General features: G+C 36.0%; 1 protein-coding gene across 2 annotated transcripts in view; it reads left to right on the top strand.

Moving 5' to 3' along the window:
- The window catches only part of TTC39C (tetratricopeptide repeat domain 39C), an 87,252-nt gene that overhangs the window by 21,312 nt on the left and 49,563 nt on the right, over positions 1-16,377 (top strand). For both annotated transcript variants that reach the window (XM_015595727.2, XM_006920025.3), the window contains exons 2-3: positions 14,228-14,276; positions 16,003-16,131. In XM_015595727.2, coding sequence (XP_015451213.1) covers positions 14,244-14,276; positions 16,003-16,131 — 162 coding nt within the window. In that variant the 5' untranslated portion in view covers positions 14,228-14,243. The remainder of the gene's footprint in view (positions 1-14,227; positions 14,277-16,002; positions 16,132-16,377) is intronic.

The following is a 16,377-nucleotide window of genomic DNA, read 5'->3' as shown; positions in this document are numbered from 1 at the left end:
ATGCCATCTGCAAGCTCAAAAAGACCAAGCAAATGTAAGATGCAACAAGTTCTCTGAAGTGTTCCAGCAGGAGTATTGGCCTTTGTCATTAGGTTAAGAATAGCTAGTAATCATGAAATATCTTAGTGACCTTTTTCATCTGTTTCGCTGGTTTGCTCTACTTAGTTTAACAGTGGAAAGAATTGAAGCTTTTAATAATTTGAATGGCAGTATGATGCTGCTTTTTCTTTCACAATTGTCAATTATTTTAAACCTACATAAACATACAATATATGATAAAAATATAGATGTAGATGTCCTTCATACTCAGAATTAATAAATGTTAACATTTGCCATATTTGCTTCAGATTTTTTTTTTTTAGGGAAATAAGACATTACAGATTCAGTTAAGATCCTCTTTGTATTTCAATACAATTCCAGTTTCCCCTCATTACCTCCCCAGAGACAGCTACTGTCCTCAAGTTGGTATGTCTTTTCCATCTATATTTACACCTTTACTGCATGTTTGTCTCCATAAATGACATACAGGTTTGTTTTTGATATACATATTGCATATCCGACGAAGTTTGCATTTTTTCACACAATTTTTTATTTTTAAAGTCTACCCAAATTGGTACATGTAAATCAAGTATAATCACTTTAATAGTTCAACATAGTGTTTCATATATATAAAAGATGTATTTTTTCATTATCCCACCAATAACTATTCAGATGAGTTCCATTCCCTTAAGGTCCCTACCAGTTCTTTAGTAAACATCTTTGTATACGTCTCACCCATGCAAAATGCATTCCAGGTGTATGTCTAGATGTGCAATCATTCAGTTGAAAGATCAGTCTTACTATATATTGCCAAATCACTCTCCCAGGGGCTTTACTGAGGATTAGAGATTTCTCTTTAACTGCTTCTCATATAATATAAATTTAATTTTAAGACATAAAAGACTTTAAAACGCAGAATAAATACACTGTACTGGTACAGTGTAAATAAGGGGTGTGTCTAATGACATTCAAGGTCTCAGGGATTTTCTAGTTGTCCAGTCATGAATTGAACATACCCTGTGTACCGAGGCATGTAGGAGCTTCTGTGAACAATTTGAGAGCAGGTACCATGCCTCTCATAAAAATTCCTGTGTGCAGTGCCTGCAGAGTAGTACATGTCAGTGATAAAGTAAGTGAAATTATACAGATGAAGAGAGGCATGGTCTCCTCAAGAAATTTAGAGTCTAGCTGGAGTTATATATACGTATGAGAGATACACATTTATGAAGCAAACTAAGAGTAGTAAAAATATAATTTGTACAAATAGCTTGAAAATTAAATGGAAACAGTATATGTTGAAAAAAATAAGTGAAATCAAACTGCGTGGTAATCCCACTCTTTTTCTTGCCCCTTTATTCTCACCTTAGACCTAAATATTCAGAGAAACAAGTAATTAGAGCACTTAGCCAACACACTGAAAAATAAGGATAGAGGAAAAACAGCCTTCGAGCATATACTGGGCCGGAGGAGACTCTGGGGTCAGGTGCTGGGTGGACATCCAGGCACTTTTAGACATGTCCCAAACACCTGCCAGTGTGCCGCCTGGGACTGTGGCAGCTCAAAACAAAGCCACACATGTGAGGAGCTTTTCACACTTTCCCATATTCAGCATTTTCATGAACATTTCATGCCATCTCATACTTGGAGCTTACTGAATTCTGATCCTGCGCCATAACTCTTAGTCTCATAGAAGTCCCCAAGCAAGGGTGCGTGAACAGATGCAGTGTGCACCCAGGGGAGTGCTCAGGATGGGGAAAAAAAAATCTGAGGTGTATAGCATTAAAGAGATTATAGCAGGCTCAGGATTGAAGTGTGTTTTGCATGTGCAGAGTGTTTCAAGGAATTCCCACCGGGCTCATTGATAACTGTCACCCCTAACACTTAGCGTCTCACAAGTCAGGACAGCATGTTAACTCCTTGCCAGGAGCCTCTTCACCTCCAGCTATTGGATTTTTCACCTGTGGGAGTGAAACTCCTGAAATGGAGATTGGCAGAAAAAAATAGTTGTGTGTATGTGTGCGTGTGTTTTTAATAACTAGTTTTGCTGGAGCCATAATGTAAATCTAGGAATTCTGGTTTCTTCTATGGACACAGTATTGTTACATGTCACAGAGAGGCACCATAGGAAAAGTTAGATTTATTTTCAGAATTTGAATCAGAGTGTGAAGAGGAGAGGGGAGAACATGCAATGGCTGAGAGGAGAAGATCAGCAATGTGGGGTGATGAGGGCTTGCAGATTTGTGGAGCTGGAGCAGAGCACCTACTTGGAAGAAAAGTGAAGGCCAGATTACTAGGGGGACTTGAATGTCCAGCAGTGGCAGTAGTTCTAATGGACAATGGAAGAGGGCAACAGACGGGTCAAGGATGGATGACACATTGAAAAGTGTCCTCGAAGCTGTTTGGTGTGGATTGGAGTGTGAGGGAGGCCATTCATGGCAGGTGGAGGTCCAAGTAGAGGCTGTCGTGAAGGAAACAGGGAAGGGGAATAACAAGGCAGAGACAGGCCCCTCAGCTCCCAAAGGCCTGCGACAGGATGCGGTGCTAGTGATCTTGTGGAAAGACTGAGAAATGCTTTTGGGAATGTAATCTTAAATTTGGCTCAGCAAAGCAGGCCTTGATAAATGCAAGAATTATTTATTTCAGGTAGGAAGATATTAGTGATGTCTTTATTTTCATTTCCAGAAGGTGTATACTAGAATATAAGGTATGTTAGTTAGCAAAACTCTGTCTGCCAGAGTTATTAACTTCCCATGTTTTTGGAACAAAAATTCTGACTGCTTCTAAGACATTGCTACTGCAAGTGTGGTTTGGGGCCCAGCAGCATCAGCATCATCGAGGGGCTCATTAGAACAGAATCTCAGGCCTCCGTCCAGGCCACGCAAATGAGAATCTGCATTTTAACGGGAGATCAGAATGTACTTTCAAGTTTGTGAAGCACCGTTCCAAAACACTGTCTTCTTGTGACTTTTAAAAAAAATTTATAACCTAAAAAAGTTTTGATACATTAAGTTTTGGGTTGTTTTTCCACAAGGCTCTAATAAATGCCAAGAATAGCATTTTAAAAGTGTTTATAGGATCAGTTATAGAATGGATTAGTTAGCAACAAATATGTATTTATTCGCTGTCGGTCTTTCCCTCCAAAACATCAGCTCCATCGAAGAGGTCTTGTTTCAGTGCCTGGAGCAGCGCTTGGCACGTATAGGTACTCAAAAAATATATGTGATATCTTTAAAAAGTAAATGGGTGAAAATTAAATATTAATATTTTAAATTACTTTTGTGTATACATTTAAAAACTAAGTCTTAGGCTGATTAAAACTTTTCAGATCGTGAAGGACATAAATGCTTCTTTATTGTTAATTTGGAAAAGAAAGAAAAGTAGAAAAGAGAAAAATCACTTTTTACTACTGTTACCCATAGATAACATTTTAAGATATTTCCTTTCTTTAATGTTTTTACATAGTTTGTTATACTGCATGTATACTTTGTATTCTGCTTTTTCACTTACTATGACAGTAACTGGCTTATTGCATGATTACTATGCAGCAGGCTTTAAACTAGGCATTTTAGATATTTCTCTTGTGTACTTATTACATCCATATAAGGCAGTATAATTTACCTCAAATTTTCAAATAAGGAAACAGGCTGAGGATTTATATATCCTGCTTGTGGTCACATAGCCAGTGATCAAGTTAAGATTTTAACTGAGGGCCATTTTCTAAAGCCCATGCTTTTTCAAACATATTGGAGTAAGCATTTTCTTAGTTATTACATTTTTTTTTGGCATAAAATAGTATTTTGCTAGGTGAATATATCATAATTGGTCTAACAGTCTCTATTTTTCAACATTCTAGAAATGTTTTTCTGCGTTTTATTTTTCTTAGGGTAGATTCTTAGAAATATTTTTAATTCTCTCAATAGATAGAAAAACAGATATAGAACTGTCCCAGAGGTTTGTAGCAGTTTTCATTTCCATCAGTCACTGTAAATGTTATGTTGTGTATTTGAATGAATATGGGCAAAGTAATATGTCAACTAAGCTTCTTTAAAAATCTGTTTGAGAGGGGAGGGGAGAGTGGGAAAATAAAAAAGTAAAATGTTAAAAAAATATATAAGCTTGGACAAAAAATTGTAAGGGTTGTACAACTTTGTGAATATGCTAAAAGTCATTGACTTGTACACTTTAAAAAATCTGACTGCTTTTTTTTGTTTTAAGGTTTTTATATTTGACTTTTATGTCATGAAATTCAATGGCTATTTTTACCAAAATTTTAGCAGTCTCTAAATTATCAGTTTCTATATTATGTAGAATTTTAGCATGACTCAAAGCCTTAGTTTAATAAAGTTCAGAGTTTGTTAAGAAGATATACATTGACACTGATTTACATTTCTTATGCTCAGAATTCTTTTCATAAATTGTGAGTTTTTTGTTATACAACTTATTCAACTTTAATATGTATTTAATATCATTTTTTTCTTCTCAAATACTGTGACATCCATATCATTCTTAGACTAGGGTATTGTATTTCTTTTTTTCCCCTTTCTTTCTCCCTCTCTTCCTTTTTGTAGCAGAAAGGCTAATATAGTATAGAGAGGAAGGGCTGTGTGTATTACAACAGCAAAACCAACCAAACAAATCCTTACTTATGTGTAGCTTTGTTTGATACTTTAATAAAACTATTGAAGCAGGAAATATTTCCTATTGTTTATTTTAGAATCAGAAGAGATCATTATAAAATATAACGGCTGTATATTGGAGACAGGACCAGTAGAGGAAGATAATGAAAGTATATGAAAGGAGAATGCTCTTGCTCATTTAGCCATGTTTATTTGATATATTGCCTTTCTATTTTTATCTGTGGTGTAGCTTTCCCAAATATCACAGCATCTTTGGCAAAAGAACTCTGGTTTCTCTTCAAATCACGTAGGTCTTTTGCCTTCTAATCTGGCAAAAGAAAATTTAATTCTGTTATTGAACAGAATCTCTTTTAGATAGGTTTATCTGTTACTTTTATGTATAATTTTGTGGTCTGATAACGCCTCTCAGTGAATTTGGAAAACAAATATGTACGTGAACTTTACACAATATGTTACAAAGTTTTGCATTTTTGAAATCCTTGATAAACTATAAGTAAAACATTAATAGTTGCATAAGCAGTACTGGCTTGTGAGGGTGAATTGATTTTGTTAAATTCAGTGAAGTACCCTATTTCTGACTTCTTTAAATAAATGAAGTGTTTTTACTTGTTGCCCTTTTCCATTTATGCAAGGCTGTACATAGCCTGAAGGAAGTCATGCCAGTATGAGTAGAAAATTAAAGGGCTTTGCCATTTTGATTTGAATTACTTGTTTTAAAAAGAATGATGTGATGAACATTTGAATTAAATGTAAATTTTTAGTTAAAACAAGAAACTTTTTTCTCCCTGTTATTCTGGAATAGCAATTAATTTTAGTGTAAACTTTATTTGAGTAGCTATTACTTTTTGTGCATTATAATTGTTTATTAAAAAATTAAAATGGTATTTATCTTTTAAGATACTACTTTCATGAGAAGTATTAGTGATTGCTGTTTTGAGTTTGTTTTTTTCTAAGCGAGCTTTTCAAATGCAGGAAGTTCTTTTTAGGCTGGGGTTGACTATAATTCTAGGTAAAAAATAGATTTGTTACTTTCTATTATAGGATATTTTCTTTGTGAAAACCACAGGTAATTATTTAAATTGTTACTATTTTAAAATAGTTATAAAATGAACATATCAATACAAGATTATGTAGTTCTTAAGATGTTTGCTAACTCAAGAGAAAATTTTATAATTATGTCATTAAAGAAGCCCTAGTTAAGAAACTGCCTTTATAATGTCACTATAAATATTTTTTAGAATTCTACAGGTGAACAGTTCAAGAAATATGCTTGTAGAATGATGTTTTAAGGAGAGCTTGCAATAAGGGGAGGAAATTATTTTAAGTATTTTGTATATTCCAGAAACTCTGCAAGTATTAATCCTGTATTCAGAAGAAGCTTGTTAGGCATGGAAAAGATCTGACCTTCCTTATTCATTAACTTCATTCAATAAAGACATATTTTACCTACTATTTTAGTGAACTTCACTCAGAAAAACAGCTTTATGACAAGAAATGAAATAGAAACAATTTCACCTATCACATAGCCACATTTACTGTTCAACATACAGATATCATTTTCTCTTCTTTTAGTTATTCTTTCTGCTCATTTGTTTGTCAGGAGACTCATTCACTCGTTCATTAATTTATTCAACAAGTACTCATTGAAGGCCTTCTAGAAGCCAGGTGCTGTGCTAGGCACCATTCTGGTGGGAAAGCAGTACTAGTATGTGGGTAGTACTGGTATGTTCTGAAAGGCGAAGGCTAAGGAGCAGTGTGAGCCCAGAGGAGGGCTCAGTCTGAGCTGAGGGACCGGGGAGGGTGCTTTGGAACCAGCACCTTTTGGACTGAGGCCTGGAGGACGAGCAGGAGCTAGTGAGGAAAGAAGTAGAAGGTCAGTGACTCAGGCAGGGGAACCCCATGAGCCAAAACCCAAGGTAAGAGAGCTTTGATATTCCCTTCTCAGTTTTTGATCTTGATTTGGTAATTTTATAGGACAGTAATAATGGAAAAGGAAATATAATGGAAATATTTTCTATTTTCCCTGTTTTTGTCTCAAGACAAACTTAATTTTTATGTAGATATTTTATACCCTAAATATCAACTTACTAAATAGTCTGTCATGTTAATTAGACCAGTTAATTCTAACTCAAATTCTTTAGACGTTGAAAGATGGGAAATCGGGGTCAAAGTTTTTCTGGCTTTCAGTTTGCTCAGCCTTTTCACATCTCCCTCCTCACAGGCCTGGCTGGTTGTGTGCTGGGCCAGCATTTGGGACTCTCTTGAGGGGTAGCACTCAGCCCTCCCGGCAGCCGGCTCTCGACTCCCCAGCCTCCTACCTCAGGCTGAGCCCTCCGTGTCCTCTGTCCCGTTCACCATTTCTCTTTCATAGTCGTTCCCCAAATCTCCCTCCACCCCAAGTTCTAGGGCATAGCCATCAATTTGCAGGCTTTTTCTTTGTGGGATACCAGAGACAAGCCCAAAAAGTGAAACCGTGTTTTTGCCATGCAGTTGTAGAACCAACCTGTATTTTAAATTACCATAGTGGTTTTGAGGAGTATCTTAGTATATGCAGGGGAGGCGTTCTTAAAGTATGTACGTCCTAGAAATGTATCAATCAGAGCAATCATCTGTAGGAAGTAAGGATCAAGGGCCTAGTGACTTTTTTCCAGAGTGCTGTGTAGAGTGACATTAATTATCCACCTGTAGATAATTAGGACTTCAAGCTGTAGGAAGATACAGACTGTTGAGGCGCCTGCTTATTACTCTGTGGATAAGAGACCGAGAGTCTCAACCTGCCCCCAGAAGTTCTCCCATGCTCTGTTACAAGCTGTTGGCGTCACTGCTTCCGATGAGTCTTTCATGGCTTCTTGGCACCAGACGGTGAATTACAGGGTCATTTTCTGATAAGATGCAAGGCCACATCACAAGCAATTAAAATGAATGGTAAGGCATTCCAGTGGCTGTGAGTAGAGACATTGCTGCACACACAGCCGCTACTCCTGAGGGCTGGCATCTCTCCTGGCCCGAGGGTGCCCCTGACCTGAAGTGGGGTCCCCCTGGGGACAGCTGGTGGTACACTAAAGACTCGCAAATCCCAAGAAGGGTGGGCACATGTAAATATAAGTCTGAGTGGAAGACCAGACCTATTCCAAACACTCATAAATCAAATAGTCATAAACTAAATGTGGTGATCAGTGTTTTTGGAGACATGCTGTCCTTCAGATAAAAAGTTGGCCAAGAATCATGCTTTGACTTGTTTCTGAAAAGAATAGACTTTCTATGAAATTCCTCACTGCTATCTTCTGATAAAGGGAACAAACAAATTATTTTTCTTAAAGCAGTTTTTATGGGCTTATATCGGGTAATTTTTTCGACTTGTGGGGGAAGGTCCATCATGAAGTGTGGATTTTATAGGAGATGGTTGGTTTATTAAACAGATATGTATTGGTGACCTGTTACATGACAGGTTGTGTCCTGTGTGGTCAGGACAGAGGCACATAGCAGAAATGGGGTTCCCATTCACAAAGAACGTCCATTTATTCAAACAAATGAGATAAGTATCAAATAATAATAAGTGCTTTGCAGAAAATTTATAGAGATGTAATAAAGAGTTTTTGGGCTTATTCTCTTGAAAAACACTAAAGAAGAGGATATCATAGTTGGCAAGTAGCCTTTTTTATATTTCATTAAATTTGATTTTGGAAGATGACTTTGTGAGTAAAATGAGCAAGCATCTACTCACTTTCCATCACTATTTATTATTACTGGAATATTTTTTTCTAGCAACCCAACTGGACTTGTATAGACAACGTGAAGAGCATGAGTGTTCTTCATCTTCGTATCTCCAGTCCATAGCATAGTGCCTGCTGCATATTTAGTGTTCATCAAATATATTTTGAATGGATGGATGAAACAAGATTAGATTTTTTAGAATTTTTTCTATAACTTCGTGTATAAACAGGTCATTTTCATTTTAAACTGGAGAATGTTATCTGGTTATGACTGGGATATGTGAGCTTAAAATTAAATATCCTGTTTTTTTAAAAAAGTTTTAAAAATGTATAGTTTTCTTTTAGATAACTTTGTTGATGGGGGCAAGGGACAACCTGGAAAACCATCCATGATTTCTTCGATCTTTATAGTAAATTGTATAACTTGCGTTGGGCCCGATTTCTTAATCACGTTTCTAATCATTTGCCTTGGGTAGAGTTGACACTTTACTCCTTCACTGAGCAGACTCAGAGCTGGCTGTGCACTATGGGAAGCTGCTTTAAAATTGAAAATTTATCATGGAGAATTAGAAGATGTGGAGCAGTGGGGTGCAAGGAGCCGGGCACCTAACTCACAGACCTGTTGGGGGGACGATACTTAGTGAATGGGATACATCCACTGGGATTCCTATGGAAGGAATTTAACTTCCTAGAAAGACCGCAAATAATGAATTTTATATTGTAATCTGGTTCATAACAAGCTTCAAAAGAGAACGTTCTACCAGTGCTCTCCGATCATGTGTGAGACCTAAGGAGTGATATATGTGGCACATAAAGGGAGCATTTGTAGTACTTTTTTCACTAAGATGCTTTCAGAATAATTAGATTTTTCCTTTTGAAAAATAATAACTATTGTAAGTCATGTCAAGAAAAATGCTTTAAAAGAACCTTTTTCACATTTTATTTTCCTCACCACCCTCTGAGGGAGAGTACTTTTATTCCTAGACCTGTGGTCTATAGTTTTTCCTTCATCACTTCACAGGAACCTTTCCCTTTTCTGCACATGGCAGATGCTCTTTTTAAAAAACGTTTGTTGAATGAATGCTGCAGAGACGAGGTGCTGAAAACATCGCTGTTCTTTCTTGCTTTCACAGTATGAGTAAAGATAAATGCTTCTGTCTCTTTGGTCGGTGAATGAGAAAAACTATGCTTTTTGACACTGATGGACCCGACATCTTTTCTGTATTATAGCTGTAGCATTTTCAAATTAAGATTGAGGCCTCCAAATAATTCACCAGAATAGTTTCCAATTTCTGAGTGGCATTAAAAAGTAAGTTCAATATATTTGGGAAACATAGTTTATTGCAGAAGAACCAGATTAATCTTGTCTGTTGTTTGTTAACACAGTGTCCTCTCAGAGAACTTGAAATACAAAGCAGTAAAAATTGAGCCAGTCGGCCAAGAAGCACAAGTACAATTTAAGGGAATTCTGTGTTCAGGGGCCAGTGTTCTGTGAAATTTAAACACTTCAAGGCTTTATCTATTTAATAGTGACTTTGGCATGTTTTAGTTTTTAAGCTTTCATTAAACTCCTTATTATAATGCTTTTTAATTATTTTTCTTAAGGAGGCGGAGAGGAATCCGCTAGGTAAAGGGAAGATTGTTAAAAATGAAAAAGATATGTAAATAAGATAATTAGTTCAAATGGCAAGACAGTGTATGGTTCTATTTGATGTCCTACTGCCTTTTTAAAAATAATTTTGAAAAGGATGCGTTTAAAATTTTATTTTCTTACACAGATAATATAAAAATAATGCCCAGATCATTTGCATTTGTTTTTGGTTAACAATCAAAAACTATTTGTGAGACTCACCTCATATGTGTCTCTCTCTTCTTTTGGGCAGTTTATTAGCCTTGTGTTAATGGTTCCCTAGGTCACAGCTGGGCATAGTGAGGCTTTAGCTTGTCACTGAGTGAATAACTCACTCCCATGTAGCAGGCTTTGGCTGTTTTGCTATTGAATTGCCCTGTTATTCTGTTTGTTTGCCTGGATGATATATTCTGTTGAGAAATTGTACCAAAGCAACAGCTATATCACAGGGAGTATTGAGAACAAGTAAATTGACTTAAATGATGTATTTTTCTCTGTAAGAGGTGTCTAAAAGTAGTGAGAATGTCTGTGGTTTTATTACTGAAACAGAGGTGATGATTACTGCAGTTTTAATCGTGACTGTTTATCTCCCCACAAACACGCATCTATCACTGAATAAAATAACCTTTAATCTTATTGCCCCTCACAACAAATACTCATTTTTTATTGTTGATACATATTGACTGTAATGTAAACAGAACTTTTGTTTTTACATTAAATTTGGTCAGACATTTTTCTAGGCCATAATATTCTATTGGAAGATTTTATGAGGCATTTATTTTATTGTAGATTTTCTCCATTTTCAGAAATTTTAAATTGTGAAAAATAAATATGACAAAGTTTACCCTCTAACCATTTTTAAGAGTATCGTTCAGTAAGGTTATGTACATTCATATCATTGTGCATCCCATCTCCAGAACTGTTAGCATCTTGCAAAACTGAAACTCTATACCCCTTAATAACTCCTCATTCCTTCCTCCCCTGTGCCCCTGGCAACCACCATTCTATTTCCTGTCTCCCTAAATTTGACTGCTTTAGGTACCTCAGATAAGTGGAATAATATAGTACTTTTCTTTTTGTATCTGGCTTGTTTCACTTAGCATAATAACATCTTCAAGGTTCACCCATGTGTCAGAATTTTCTTTTTAAGGCTAAATAATACTCCATTGTGTGTGTGTGTGTGTGTGTGTGTGTGTGTGTGTGTGTGTGTGTATATACACACACACACCATAGTTTGTTTATCCATTTGTCTTTCTGTAGACACTTGGTTTGCTTCCACCTTTTGGATCTTGTGAATAATGCTGCTAGAATACAGGTGTACAAACATCTGTTTGAATTCCTGATTTCAGTTCTCTGGGGTATATACCCAAAAGTGAAATTGTTGGATCATATGGTATAGTCCCCCATACCCATGGGTTCTATATTCATGCTTTCAATCAATGGCAGATCAAAAATATTTGGGAAAAAAGTTACCTTGTTGCTGACGTGTACTACATAGTTAGACCTTCGATGGTTGCATCTGAACTGAACATGTAGAGACTTTTTTGTTGTTGTCTCCTAAAAATGCTGTATAACAAGTATTCACATAGCATTTACATTGTATTAGGTGTTATAAATAACCTAGAGATGATTTAAAGTATATGGCAGGATGGGCATAGGTTATATGCAAATACTACGCCATTTTATATAAGGGACCTGAGGATCTGTGGGTTTTGGCCCCGCAGGGTGTCCTGGAACTGAACCCCTGTGGATACTGAGAGGTGATTATAATTCTAAGTTTTTGAGGACCCACCATACTGTTTTCTATAGTGGCTGCACCATTTTACATTTCCACCCACAGTGTGCAAGCATTCTCTTTTACCTACATCCTCACCGACACTTGTTATTCTGTTATTTTGGTGGTAGTCATCCTAATGAGTGTGAGGTATTATCTCATTGCTGTTTTTGTTGGCATTTCCCTAATGATTTGTAATGTTAATCATCTTTTCATGTGCTTATTTATATATCTTCTTTGGAGAAGTGTCTATTCCTGTTATTTGCCCACTTTTTGAATTTTTTGTCACCGTTGAGGTGTAGGAGTTCTTCATATTGTCTGGATATTAGCCCATTATCAGACGTATGATTTGCGAACATTTTCTCACATTCCATAGGTTACCTTATCACTGTTGATGGTGTCTTTTGATGTGTAGAAGTTTTTTATTTAATGTAGTCCACTTTATTTTTACTTTTGTTGCATACTTTTGTTTTCACATCAAATAAATCATTTCTAAACCCAAGTGTAAAATTTTTTTTTTAGCTCAGCTTTTCCCTATTTTGGACAATGTTGCAATGAATGACTTCGCACACTTAACTTTTTCCTTTGTTGATATTATTTACTTCATTTTCAGAAAGAAAAATAGACTACTGAACCAGTTTCTGAAGGCAAGGTGAGAGGCATCTTGTAGGTAGCAGGCAAGGATACTGCTGAATATCCTATAATGCAAAGGACAGCCCTCAACAAAAATTAATGTGGCCCAAAACGTTAAGAATGCCACTGTTGAGAAATCCTGATTTAGGTATGTGAAGTACTAAGGGCTTGGCTAGGGTACCATGAATAATTAATAGCCATGGCTCTCAGAAACCTAATTTTAGTCAAGAACAAGAAGCACATGTAGGAACACTAGGCCCTGGTTTTAGCTTCTTTCATTTCTCAAATGGCAAAGTGTAAACATATAAGCAAGGAAAGGGAAAAGGAGAAAGCCACAATGATCACTTGATTGAGAAGTGTCTGTTCCTGAAAGGCGGAGTCTGTGTCATTCATTTCTTCACTGATTCATATGTGTCGAATGCCCTCTGGGCATGATAATGAGAGATGAGGCAGAAAATAGCCTTCCAGAGGGGACGCTGATATACAAACCAAATTATATAGTGGGATGGGAGCCTATAATGGTATGTCTGTGTAGAGCCGTTGAATGAGAAAACTAATAGCTGTTTTGGTTGGAGGATGTAGGGATAACAGACTTCACCGTGCGCTGATAGGTGTGCTCTTTGAGCTCGGTTTATGGGTTTGAGTGCTAGTGGGGGATTCTTCACAAGTGAGTTGACCTTCCTAATTTCTTTTTATAACTTTATCCTATTAAGTGGTGGTGAACAAGCTATTATTATTCACTGTAGAAACTGAGTAGGTACTAAGTAGATGTAAAAACTTATAGCAGAAGGTTAATATTACAAATGGAATTCCTGATACCCCCTTCTCCCTCCCTTTCCCTCCCTCCCTTCCCATTCTTACATCACACTCCTAAGAAAAACAGATGTGCATACCATTTGACTCAGCAGTGCTACCTCTAGGAATTCATCCCGTGAATATATTTGGACTTGCTTGCAAAGATGTATGTACAAAGATGTTCATCTGAGCAGGGGGTATATGTATATATGTACATATATGTATATATACATATTAATGTGCATGTTCTCCCTCACATACTCACTCCCCATGCCCCAAGCAAACACACACTCACTTTGAACACAAACTAAATTTCCAATAGAGGATTGACTAATACATCATTCTTGCCTTTTTAAAAATAATAAGCATGTATTATTTACTTAATAAAAAATTGGTGAAATTATTTTCTTTAAGAAGGCAACTCTAACTTGTTTTCCCTTTTAGTTCAATTTTATAGAGCTTTGGGGGCTGGTTGTGAATTTGAAGCAGAAAGTTTATATTCTTTAAATTCAATTGATGTTAGTTTGATTTGGTTTCATATTTGGCTTACATATAAAATTGGATAATGACTGCTTCCCAGTGGGGAATTGACTGACTCTAGGGAAGTATTCTTAAGGTTCTTTGGATGGGCTAAGTGAATTTGCAAGGTCTAACTCAGTGGTAAAACCTTTTGATCTACTCTGTTTTTTGTGTGTGAAGTTTTGAATACATTTTGCATTTTTAAAATGGTTATTAATTGTCTTTCCTTGGCTATGTGTTTTGCAGATGTTGGATTAGTTTACTAAGGCAGTCTCTTATGATTTGAATTAACGTTTGCCTAGCTTTGAAGAAGCAGAGGCAGATACTGTCTTGGCAGACAGATGTGAACCTTCTTGCCTCTTCACCTTTTTGCTTGAAAACTTTAACTTCTATCCAATTATTAGGACTATATTGTGATCCTGATATAGCAAATGTTTTTAATATAAAAGTTCACAATAAAAATAATTTTATTTTGTTTCCTTAACAGAAATCATAGCCCATTAATGAGTTTTGGAGCCAGCTTTGTCAGTTTTTTGGTAAGTCAATATGGGGAGAGGTATTGGCATGAAGGAAATGATGAATAGATTACATATGTCTTTTAGTGGCTACTGGCTATATAGATATACTATTGTGAAAGATCTTCTAGAGTTTAAAACTGGAATAAAATTCTTGACTATTAACTAACACCTATAAGATATCCTCTTCCTTCCTAATTTTAAAAATAAAATGTTTATATCTTATATTTTGTTTTTCCCAACCAAAATCCATTTTAAATAAAAATGTAATTGAAAGATCTTTCCAAAAATTAAAGCTACATTAGAGTTAAAAAAGTCAAACTTCAGATAATAAAGGTTTGCTCTAAAATTATTGAGAAAATGTAGACAAATTAGCAGAAAGCTCAAGTTTGTTAGTTGTTATAGCATTTTTAAGTGTAATTTATTTAGGAATTGAGGGAATAAGTTGCAATTAGGTTTTAAAATAAACTGGGCAATGTAAAAAAGTGTATGGTTTTATTTTTCAGAAACACTTTTCATATAAACTACTTTCAAACACATAATTTAAAAAAAAAACACATCATAGAATTGTATAATAGCAAAAAAGTAATGAGTAGAGACTCAGAGAAGTAAATGGTGAAAGCATTTAGATTCCAGATTTAGAAAGATGTCAGCAAATGGGTATGTTGTGTGCACCCTGACAGCACCCAGCCACAGGCACCAGGCTAGCTTGTGGTGACATGAATTTTCGTTCAAGCTATTTATTTTCTCTCATTTCCAGGTAATACAACATATTTTTAAGGCATACTGTTTGCAAGAAAACATAGCTCCCCACCTTAAGGAGAATGGTACTGGGTGGGTGGGAACTGTAACAGGAGTGAGACACAGCCAGAGGCTTGGCTGGGTGTGGGAGGCGAGTGGGGAGGACGACTGTAGCAGGGTTGAGATTTGGTTGGGAAAAAGAGTATGGTGGGGAGATTTAGGCAAAGGTGGCTATGGTTTGGTTTAGCTAGACCGGAGAAGTAGGTTAAAGTACTGAGGAGGCCCAGAATGCCAAGGTGAGGCTGACAGAATGTGATAAGGAATGGAGAAGTACATACAATGAGTTCATTAGGGCCTTCTAAGAACCTGGTATCTTGGCTCTGCCCATTCATCTCAGAAAACTCAGATCTACTGGGTGAAAGTAGCAGGTTTTGCCCCTACCCAGTAAAATGTGGCCTGAAAAAAGTCAACCGGGATCATGTGCTTGGAACAAGCTGTCAGTGGAATTTTGCACTGTGGACAACATAATATGAGTTCCTTATAAGTGAATCCATTGGAATTGCTGTTCATGAAAAGACTGGTTTTCAAAGGACACCTACTAGCTGATGTTTCATTAGCATTTTTGTGCAATACTTGATGGAGCCAGGGATCTGTGTGTGGGTAGAATGTACTTTTCAGTGAGACTCTGTTACAAAAACTGAATTAAGTAGACCAATCAGAAATTACACAGGGTTTTTGTTATTGTATTTATAACAAAAAAAAATTGTAGAACAGCAATTGCAAGGAAATTTATTACCATGTATTTTTTATGCTGGTGTAATAGAAGTATATTCCTACTTCATATTGAGATTATAATTTTTAAAAATGAATAGAGTATGTTGTAATATTCTCATTCTTTTACTTGCAACAAATAAATGTTTTTACAGTTTGGAGTTTTGTTGTAATAAATTGACGTAAATCTTCACACACCGATTCATTCATTTCTTCCTTATTTCTTTCATGGAAGAATGCCATGATGACATTTGAGGAAGAAAAAATGCAGTTGGCATGTGATGACTTAAAAACTACAGAAAAGCTGTGTGAAAGTGAGGAGGCTGGAGTAATTGAAACAATCAAGAATAAAATTAAGAAGAATGTAAGTACTATGCCCTTAGATTATGAACTGTGTACCACTTATTTAGGACATTGCTTATTTACTTGGTTTTTGGTATTTAGAATATGGCTGAAAAAATCCTACACAGAATTCTAGCAAATTGAATACAACAATACATTAAAAAGGTTATACTTCACAATCAAGCAGGGTTTGATTTCCAGGGGCACAAGGATGGTTCAACATACATAAATCAATCAGTGCAATACATCATATAAATGAGAATCATGT

The sequence above is a fragment of the Pteropus alecto genome, unplaced genomic scaffold (assembly GCF_000325575.1).
Source record: "Pteropus alecto unplaced genomic scaffold, ASM32557v1 scaffold146, whole genome shotgun sequence".
Lineage (NCBI taxonomy): Eukaryota > Metazoa > Chordata > Mammalia > Chiroptera > Pteropodidae > Pteropus > Pteropus alecto.
Note: the sequence above shows the minus strand (reverse complement) of the source record. Positions and strands in the feature narration are given on the sequence as shown.